General features: G+C 45.3%; 1 protein-coding gene across 1 annotated transcript in view; it reads right to left on the bottom strand.

Moving 5' to 3' along the window:
* LOC311229667 (dedicator of cytokinesis protein 3-like) overlaps positions 1 to 10,860 on the bottom strand; it is a gene marked incomplete at both ends in the record, with an annotated part of 403,980 nt that overhangs the window by 191,739 nt on the left and 201,381 nt on the right. Inside the window, 2 exon segments of the mRNA XM_084315742.1 lie at positions 1,032 to 1,074; positions 1,076 to 1,114. Coding sequence (XP_084171868.1) covers positions 1,032 to 1,074; positions 1,076 to 1,114 — 82 coding nt within the window.

Genomic DNA, 10,860 nt, shown 5'->3' with positions numbered 1-10,860 from the left:
AAAACTCACCAAACGTCCAAGAGGAAGGAGAAAACCGTGGAGTTGACGAAGTTCATCTGCCGAACGACTGTCCTCTTCATCTTGGCATAACCTCCAATGTTGCACGCACTCTCTCTAGGTTAGCTAACGCTAGTTAGCCTTTAGCTAAGCTACTAGCCGACATGGCTATCCCGACTGAACACACGTTAGCACTCGATATTATAACGTAGCTAAAGCTAACTAGCTGTCCCTGCCTTTAGCTAAGCCGACATGGCTAGCCTGACTGAACTTTCTAACATGCAACAACTTTCATCTTCAGTCCATCTGCCGAACGACCGTCCTCTTTGTCTTGGCTGGCATAACCTCCAATGCTGCACGCGCGAAATAGTCAGACGCAGCTGACGCACGCCGGCCGACTGTACACATGTAACCCTCCCTTCGTTGAAACCAATAGTATATCTGCTGACTGCTGCAGAGCCTCAGAGCTCCAATAGTGTATCTGCAGAGCCGCAGAGCCAGGAACAAGTCAGACACATTCTACAACGTGTCTAATGTGAAATATATAAGCATATAAGCAAAACTAGATTTTAGGTCTGTGATGAAAAAGGGCCTTGTGGGAAGGGGGCCTAGCAAAAAAAAAAATTTAAATAAAAAAAAATTATAAATTATTATTATTATAATTTTTTTTAATTTTTTTTTGAGGCCCCCTTCCCGCGAGGCCCTGTGCGACTGCACTGCTCACACACCCCCTGAGGCGGCCCTGCTTGTGCACACGCTTTCTGTGACTTGTTTGCCTTCTCTGTAAACATGACACTTGGCCACTTCACACCTACCATTACAGTTGATGTCTAGGGAAGCCCATCCATTATTTTATCCTTCAACCAAATCCAATGTGTGATAGCCCAATTCACACATTCACACCATGGTGCAGTGACTCACCACTCAACAGTGCATTGACTGACCGCTCGCAAAATCCACCCCCATTCAACAGCTAAAAGAGAGCGAACCTTCTGACTGCCAACTGCTTTTTCAATTATAAACTCCTTACATACCATTTTATAGAGGTCTGACACACTAATCTGATCTGCGTCCACCCTCAAACTCCTTCCTCGGTACCAGGTCCAGGCATAGGTGTCTGAGAGAGAGAGAGAGAGAGAGAGAGAGAGAGAGAGAGAGAGAGAGAGAGAGAGAGAGAGAGAGAGAGAGAGAGAGAAAGAGAGAGAGAGAGAGAGAGAGAGAGAGAGAGAGAGAGAGAGAGGGGTAGAGGGAGAAGGAGAGAGAGAGGGGGTTGAAAAAAAGATAAAGCATTAGAGACTGTAAGCTCTTACACTTTCCCATAACCTTGACACACACACATGCAGGTTGTATGTGGGATATGGACTAATGTGAGTGCACGCACACACACACACACACACACACACACACACACACACACACACACACACACACACACACACACACACACACACACACACACACACACACACACACACACACACACACACACACACACACACACACACACACACACACACACACAAACTCTCTCTTTGATATCCCTAGTAGTACTGTTCATGAGAATTATTTCTCTTCAATCACAGCAAAACATGCAAACATTTGCACATTCAGGGCATTCAGTCACTTTGGTATTAAAGACAAATTCCGGGATAAAGAAAGGCACTGAAGCAGGCTTTATATTTTTCTCCCACACTCATGTCTCGTACTCTTAGCCTACAATAGTACGGAATATGCGTTTGAACACAGTATGAAACACAGGGAGCTGTGCATTAACAGGCTTCCTTGGGAGGAAAGCATGAAAATGGTGCTGTTTATTGTATTCAGATGGTCAGAAGGAGAAGCTCTACTCTGCCCCATGGGTGTCTTCATCATCTCGGAGAAAGCTCTACTCTGCTCCATGTGTGTCTTCATCATCTCGGAGAAAGCTCTACTCTGCTGCTCCATGTGTGTCTTCATCATCTCGGAGAAAGCTCTACTCTGCTGCTCCATGTGTGTCTTCATCATCTCTGAGAAGCTCTACTCTGCTCCATGTGTGTCTTCATCATCTCGGAAGAAAGCTCTACTCATCCAACCAGCATTTATCCTACATGGGTACCATGCAACCAATGTAGACACTCGTCCAACCAACCAAACCCTACACCCAACCTACATTGGTCCTGTATACAGTCCTGTATACACTTCTAGAATGCATCTATCCTGCAATTACTCTTGGGCACAAGCATGTTGGAACTATATTCTGGGAGGGGGTGCTATAATTGTTTTTTGTCTTACATGAGAGGAGCGAAAAACTATATTACTCAATTCACTCTCGCCAGCGCTGTCCAACATGGCAGTGCTGAATGCAGTAGACTGAGCCATGAATGAGACTCAAGGCTTTCATCACACACCACACACAATGTTGTCGCCATCAGCAATGTACTGTATTCTAGCCACTGCACTAGCTACATTTGACCTCACTCGGTAAAGCTACAGAAGTGGTCTAATAGATTAGATTTGATTAGATTAAAATATATTGTCATTATACAGCACAAGTAAAGTACAATGAAAATAAGTTTGGCATCCAACCAGAGTGCAATAGTAAGTGCAATAGTAATATACAATGTACAGGTGATTAAACTGGGTACGATTCTGGAATAACCAGATGCAGTTGGTGAGTATGCTTTCTATGGCACACCGGTAAAAGTTCACCAGAATCTGGGCTTTCCTCAGGAAGAACAGGTGCTGGCGAGCCTTCTTGACCAGTGAGGAGGGAGGTGTTGAGGGTCCAAGAGAGGTCGTCGGAGTTGTGGACTCCCAAGAATTTGAAGCTGGAGACATACTCAACCTTTCTTGATATGGGGTGTGCACACCGGCTCTAGTCTTCCTGAAGTCCATGATTAGCTCCTTGGTTTTCTTGGCATTGAGGGCCAGGTTGTTGTTGGCGCCCCATGCCGCCAGGTACTGGACCTATTCCCATGTAGGCAGACTCATCGTTGTTTTTGACTAAGCCCACCACCACTGTGTCGTCTGCAAACTTGATAATGGTGTTGGTGCCATGTATAGGAGTGCAGTCGTGGGTGAAGAGGGTGTAGAGAAGGGGGCTCAGCACACAGCCTTGTGGGACGCCGGTGTTCAGGGTGAGGGTGGAGGAGGTGAGATTGTCTATCCTAACAAACTGGGGTCTGTTTGTTAGCAAGTCAAGTATCCATTTGCAGACAGAGGGGTTAATGTCGAGGTCCTTGGTTTCCATGAGGTCACCAAGTTTGGAGATGAATTTGGAGGGGATGATGGTGTTGAATGCTGAGCTGAAGTCGATGAACAGCATTCTCACATGGGTATTGCTCTCCTCCCGGTGGGAGAGGGCGGACTGTAGCACTGAAGAGATAGCCTCCTCTGTGTGGGTAAAGATTTGAGGGGACCTAGGACCAGCCTCCCGAAGCACTTCATGATAATGGCGGTGAGTACAACAGGGTGGAAATCCTTGAGGCTCGTCATTGAGTTTTGGCATTGGCATGATGGAGATGGTTTTAAAGCATGCTGGGACAACTGCCTGGGCTAGTGACAGGTTGAAGATGTCAGTTAAGAGCCAGCCGCCTTACGTGTATTAGTCCTGCTCAGTGCGGTACACACATCGTGGGGGAGAGAGTGAGGGGTTAGAGGTTAGCCGGGAGATCAGCCTTGGTGGGCACCTCCTGGTTGTCCCTGTCAAAGCGGGCATAAAAGTTATTGAGCTCATCAGGGAGGGAGGCGTCAGTGGTTGGGGGAGAGTTGTTGGTGGGTTTATAGTCTGTGATGGCCTGGATGCCCTGCCACATGTGTCAGGGGTCAGAGTTGTTGAAGTGCTCTTCAACCGTAAGCTTGAGACTGTGCTTGGCCCCCTTGATTCCCATATTCAGGTTATCCCTGGCTGAACAGTAGGCCTGCGTTTCACCAGATCGAAAACAGGTGTCACGTGCCTTTAGCAGTATACAGACCTCTCTGTTTATCCACAGCTTCTGATTGGGGAATGTAGTAATCTGTTTAAGGGTGGTGACGCTGTCAATGTTGGAGTTGATGTACAGTAGTCCACAACGGGGTAAATGTCACTATGGGAGTCCAGGGTGGCCTGGGTGGCAAACTCCAGTCCATGTGTTGAAACCGGTGCTGCAGCTCAGTCTGCCCCCTCAGGCCATAATGTGCTGCCATCGTGTGTAGCTACTCTTCATGCATTAACAATGTAAACAAACTGAGAACAAAGATGTTAATCTCACTCACCAAACATGTCTTAGAAAACATTGTCCAGGAATCTTAGCAGACAGGGCAAAAGTGACCAGCAGTCTTATCTCAACTCCTTGCCATCTTTGACTGAGTCAGGAATCCAGGAGGGACCAATATAATTCCCCATTGCAAAGCTCCATAGTAACTTTAGTCTGTGAGTTAGCTAGTAGTCCATGAGTTAACTAACCACTTTCTCATCTTTGAGCTACACATCTAAATATGAACATATAGATAAACACCAGAATACAAATCTCTCCTATACTGTATGCATTAAAACCAGTCTTGTAGTCTAATATAGAAAAGGCTTTGGAGTCCCACTACAGCAGCACATGTGGCATTTTCAGAAAATTGCTGTCGCACCCCCTGCACCCCTACTTCCAACATGCCTCCTTTGGGATGGAGCTGTGCAACATAAGTGTAGCAAGCACACACTCAGATGTTGTGGGTTTGATAACCAACTCAATCCCCAGTATCTCATTAAACACAGATGCCCTGAAAAGCTCTTTAAATGAACCCCCAGCAGCTACATCCCACTGTCTTCCAACAGCTGGATCCTCATTTAAATTCCACCGTTTGGCTCTAAACTAGCACCATTTGGGCTGTAAACTGTCTCTAATAGACCTCTCACGGGTGACGTATTTTCCGGCAGCTCCAAGTCTTCAGTCTTTGCTGCAGCTAGAGGAAAATGAATGGACTATTAATAGAACGCTCCTAGCTTCGTCTGTGATTCATGCAGCTGTGAACAAAGCCTTCTGATACAGTATACATTTCTCACTCTGATGAGACTTCGAATTTTAAGCAGCAATTTAAGAAAAGGGAACATTGCTAGCCAAAACTAGCTTAGCGTCGCAGATCAGGACATCACCAGTGCATTAGTGTATTCTCTCAATTTCTCTGCAACATCCGGTCAATTAGAGTTAGCAATTTGGCTTTTAAGAATTGGAATGTTAACAAAACATAAAATCTTTTGGTGAAACACAATTTTCCCATTAGCCCCCACATGCAGTATCAAGGACAAAATCTGCCATAGGCGGGGGGGGGGGGAAGCATGAGGCTTGAATTAGAATGAATATGATGAACAGAGAATACTCTGGTATAATCTACTGAGAATATATTCTGGGTGAAGAAAACTGTTTGAACTGGTTATGTTGATCTTGTTACTGTCCTGCACAAAGATGCACCTCACATTTCCAAAAACGTTATTTTGATTTCAGACGTGGGGTAGGTTATCAATGCCATCAACATTAGCAACTTACATTAGCCAAGCTAACATTTTCAACATTATGGTTAACAAAGTACCTAGCTAAACATTGCACAGGGAAGACACACCGTTATTAGACTCTGTGTCTTGTTTAATATATATTTTGTTTCAATGCATTTTCAATAATTTGGCTTGGTTCCAGGGTCACATGCATGTCGGAGACAATGTCAGCTGCCAAGTAAAGGCAGGATTGTGGAATTAGAGATTTCTACAGGACAATATTACTATTTATAGATACAAAAAATTTTTTTAAATGTTTTTATTTCCAATTTTCCAACATAGAACAAGACATCACAATACAATACCATTAACAATAATAATAATAGTAACACTAACAACAATAATAACAGCACAAAACAGGCAAACAAGAAAGTAAAACAATAAAAATGTAATAAAAAATAAAAAATAAGTGTGGCTCTTATGTGTGTGTGCATTATCTATGTGTGCTATATATATGTGTGTTCTACCTACCCATGTGTGCGTGTGCCTTACCTATGTACGTGTTTTATGTGTGAATGTTTGATATGCCTATGTAATTTGCGCTTGCATGTTGCATGTGTGTGAGTGACGTGTGTTCTATGTGTGTGCATGCGTATATGTGTGGTGTGAGCGTGTGCATGTGTCCGTGTATATGTAAGCACCTTCGCATCAGTTACGGTTCCCTCGGCAACAATGCCAGTACAATCAGACAAAACAAGGCAGCATTGGTCCATTGGGAGGTTACTGGTAATGGGGAAATCCGGTGAGTACAGTGGTGGATAGCGCAGGTCCAATATGTGACAGATAAGGGTCCCAGATTTCATAAAAAGTGTCCAACTTGGAATGCAGCATGCATGTGATGATATACTCACAGGGAATGCATTCCATTATGATATTGTGCCATGACCTCTTTGATGGGACCTCATCTTTGATCCAAAACAATAGGATGTTCTTCCTAGCAGCAAATGTCAACAAATTGAACAGTCTCTTATGTTTGAAATTGGCAATATGAATATCTGGGAGGCCCAGTAAAAGGCAGAGGGGCTCCAGCTCGATGGGGGTGTGAAATATGTCAGATAGTTCCTCTATGATGTCGAACCAATAGCTCTGAAGCTTTACACAGGTCCAAAAGCAGTGGACGTGGTTTCCAGTCTCTATCTTACATTTAAAGCAAAGTGGGAAGTATTGGGATCCATTTTACTCTTAAGGGCGGGGGTAATATGAATGCGGTGCAAGATTCTAACTTGAATAGCCTTGGTGCGGTTGCAAACAGAGATTTATTTTGCGTAGGTCCATGCATCCTGCCAGTCTGCATCTGTGATCTCTATGTCCAGGTCTTTTTCCCAGGACTGTTTAGTAACAAAGGAAGATAAAGAATTAAGGTTCAGAGTACTATAGAAGATAGATATTAGTTTTTTGGGGATCTGCAAGGAGAGGGCTTTCTCCACCTGCGAGGTGGAGCTGTTAGTTAAAAGTGAGGTGTCCTTGGTGATAAACTGCCTAATTTGTACGTATCTAAAAAATTCCGCTTTCAATAGGCCATACCGCTGCTGCAGCTGTGTAAAGGACATTAGGGTCTGGCCATCAAACAGGTGGCCAAGATCAGTTATGCCCTGCTTATGCCAGGTCTTGAAGCCGCCGCCAATTTGGTCTTGCTTAAAGTCAGGATTGCCTACGATCGGGGTAAGAGGAGAGGTCAGCTTGGCTCGGCCCTCCACCTTACGGACAGTCTTCCAGGCCTTGACGGAACATAGTGTGATGGGGTTGGAGCATATTTTCCTAACAGACTTAAAGTCTTTGATAAATCGTAGGTTCCATAGGGGGGACTTAGATTGCGAGGATTCAATGTCCAGCCAGATTGACAGTGGGTCTGATCTGAACCAGCCGACCAGTACCCTAAGGTGTGCTGCTAGTTGGTAATGTCTAATATTAGGTAGGTCTAGACCCCCATCTTCACTATCCATCTGTAATTTGGCCATTTTCAGATGCGGTTTCTTCCCATTCCAAATGAATGAGCTTAGCCAGCCTTCTAGCACCTTGATAATCTTGTTTGTCAGCAGCACTGGGATCATTTGGAGAGGGTATAATAGTCTGGGGAGTACGTTCATTTTGACAAGGGCTATCCTACCCAGCCAGGAGATCGGTAATGGGGCCCATCTAACTAAGTCTGCCCTTATGGTGTCTAAAAGGGGGGGAAAGTTGGCCTTAAACAATGTATCATAGGTGGGTGTCACAAATACTCCTAGGTAAACAAAGCCGGAGGGCAACCAGCGAAATGGGAAGGGCTCGGGCAGGATCGGAATGGATTTAAGTGTCCCAAGTGGCATTGCTTCGGATTTGGAAAAGTAAATTTTGTACCCTGAGAAGGTTCCAAATGTGGAAATCATGCGGGTTAGACATGGAATTGAAGAGTCAGGTTTAGATATAAATATCAGTACGTCGTCCGCGTAAAGAGTGATTTTGTGTTCCCTCTCGCCCACTCTAATACCTGAGATCTCGGCTGACTGCCTTACGGCCTGCGCGAGTGGTTCTATGGCCATGTCAAATAGTAAAGGGCTAAGAGGATCCCCCTGGGGGTTCCCCCGTTGTAGAGGAGAGTTGTTAGACCTAAGTCCGTTAGTCAGGACCGCCGACATCCGCGAGTTGTAAAGAACCTTGACCCAGTCAATAAAAGTGTCTCCTAAGCCAAATTCAGCAAGGGTTAGAAACAAATACGGCCATTCTCCACGGTGGAATGCCTTCTCCGCATCGAGAGACAGAACCACCGCGAGGTGGTCTGTCTCACGAGTCATTTGGATGATATTAAAGAGCCGTCTCATGTTGTCGGTAGAGTTCCTACCCTTAATAAAACCAGTCTGATCTTCGTTAATAATAAAAGGGAGTACTTTTTCCAGGCGCATGGACAGGATCTTGGAGAGCAACTTTTGGTCCGAATTAAGTAGGGCTATAGGACTATAGGAGGCGCACTTTTCAGGGCATTTACCCTTCTTAAGGAGAAGGCAAATATTAGCCTCCCGTGGCTACTGGGGTAATATCCCCACCTCAGAGGAGTGATTAAGCATTGCCAGCAGGGGATCCAAAAGAATATGACCGAATTCCTTATAGAACTCGCATCCGAAACCGTCTTACCAGATGGCATAGCCTTAAGGGCGCCCAGAGCTTCTTCCTTCGTAATTGGGGCGTTAAGGAGCCAGTTCTGATCTTTCGATACCTTAGGGAGATGCAAGTCAGCAAAAAAAGCTGGTATGTCAGAGAGAGCACCGTCGGGTTGTTCGGTCCTATAGAGTTGGGCATAGAAAGAGGCAAACTCTTTATTAATAGTTTTGGTGTCAACGGACCTGACCCCGTTGGAGTCCGAGATTGAGGCTATTTCTTGGGTGTCAGCCCTTTTTTTTGCCAAGTTAGCCAGGCACCTACCAGGCTTGTCACCGTGTTCGTACATTCTCTGTCTGGCAAATTTAAGAGAGTATTCGGCATCCTGGATCAGAAGAGTGTTTAACGCAGTTCTGGTGGCCATAAGCTCTATAAGCACAGCCGGGGCTGGGTTTGAAACATGTTGATTTTCAAGGTCGGCTAGTTTGGATTCAAGAAGTTTGCATTGTTCATTTTTCTTGCGTTTCTTGGATGATACGTAAGACATAATCAGTCCGCGAGAAAATACCATGTTTCCCAGAGCAGAGACGGGTTATCCGTAGAATGCGAGTTAATTGAGTAGAACATTTTAAATTCCGATTCGAAATAGGAGACAAACATCTTTGAGGAGGTATGGGTTGAGGCGCCAACGCCTCGACAGCGCCCTCTCTTCCGACAGGGAGTAGACCAGATATATAGGGGCGTGATCCGATAAAACGATACTTCCGATTGTGCAGGATGATACTAGAAAGAGCTTAGAGGAAGGGATGAAGAAATAGTCTATTCTACTGTTGCTCTTGTGTGGGCCGCTAAAAAAAGGTGAACTTCAGTTCGGATGGGCAAAGGGTTCTCCAGACTTCTGAGAATCCAGTGTCTTTGGAGGTGAGCATCTTTGCTTGCCTAGAGGGGGGAGCCAGACTGGGTGGGAGTTTGTCAAGAGACGGTATAAGGTGACAGTTAAAGTCTCCGCCCACAAAAGCATTCTCAGAGGCCAGGCCATTAAATTCAGTAAACATTTTGGATAGAAAGTCAGGGGAGTAGCCTGGGGGACAGTATACATTCATAAATGTAATTTCATTACCCTTAAGAACCCCTTTGATAATCACATAGCGACCTTGGCTATCCAAAGAGGAAGTTATGAGTCTAAAGGGGAGATTTGTATTGATCAATATGGCCACTCCCCTACTGAATGTAAAATAGTTTGTGGCGAAGACCTGTCCCACCCAACTCTTTTGGAGTTTAGCAGTGTCGTTGGGCCCCATATGGGTTTCTTGTAAAAAAGCAATAGAGACATTCTCCCTCTTTAAAAAGGTCAGAATCGCCTTCCTCTTAGCAAATTTCTGAAGACCTCGAACATTCCAGGAGCAGAGCTTAAAGCTCTCAGAGTTAGCTGTAGCCATAGAATATTGAGGGGTGTGCAGGCGGGGCAGACCTGGACAAGCCTGTGGGCATAAATAATTCACTTATCTTAAACACTATGCACACGTACTTTGAGGCGATACCTTGTCCGTGGGTCTGTTATCTCCCCTGACGCTGGTTTGACCCTATACAATTAGGCCTCCCCGCCAGAGGAGGGCGCTGTGCAGGGGGTCATCTGCCGCTCCAGCGAGCACATTGTCAGCAGCAAATATTGATGGGAGCCATGCGGGTCGCATGAACCGGTTGGGATTCGAATATTCGCGGCCCGGTTGGCGCAGCCACGAGACCCCAGTTCGTTCAATGTGCAAGCAACAGTAAACGCATCCCAGTGGCTATGAACCAAAACACGGCCGGGCGCTGGTATAGCGCGTAAAAGTTATAAGCGTATATCATGTAGGTCTATAGCAGGGGTCGGAAATAGGCGGCCCGGGGGCCGAAATTGGCCCGCCAGTAATTATTTCTGGCCCGTCAGTTTATTTTGAGAATATGATATTTATTTTACGAGCAGGAAATATTCACTCGTGACGCCAGAGTGTCTTTGAGAAGCTGTATCTATCTATTCATCATATCTATGTCTGTCACTATAGCCAATTGAAATGCTAGAAATGGTCACGTGGACTGGGAGAACCAATGGAAAATTCTTATAGTTTGTCAATAGTCCCACCGGGCCGCGTGTATATTTTCCCTAACGCACTTTCACTTCCGTGTTCGGGTACCGGGCTGCGTGTAGTCTTTTACCAGCAAAAATTTGTTAAAAAAAACAAAACAAACGTCTTTGGATAGCTTCTTTGCAAAGGGGAAATACCAACTGAGGAGAGGAGACTACAACCTCCAAG

Source organism: Notolepis coatsorum (assembly GCF_963971535.1).
Source record: "Notolepis coatsorum genome assembly, chromosome: 6".
NCBI classification, from domain to species: Eukaryota; Metazoa; Chordata; class Actinopteri; order Aulopiformes; family Paralepididae; genus Notolepis; species Notolepis coatsorum.
The sequence above is the reverse complement of the archived record's forward strand: the minus strand, read 5'-3'. Positions and strand labels throughout refer to the sequence as shown.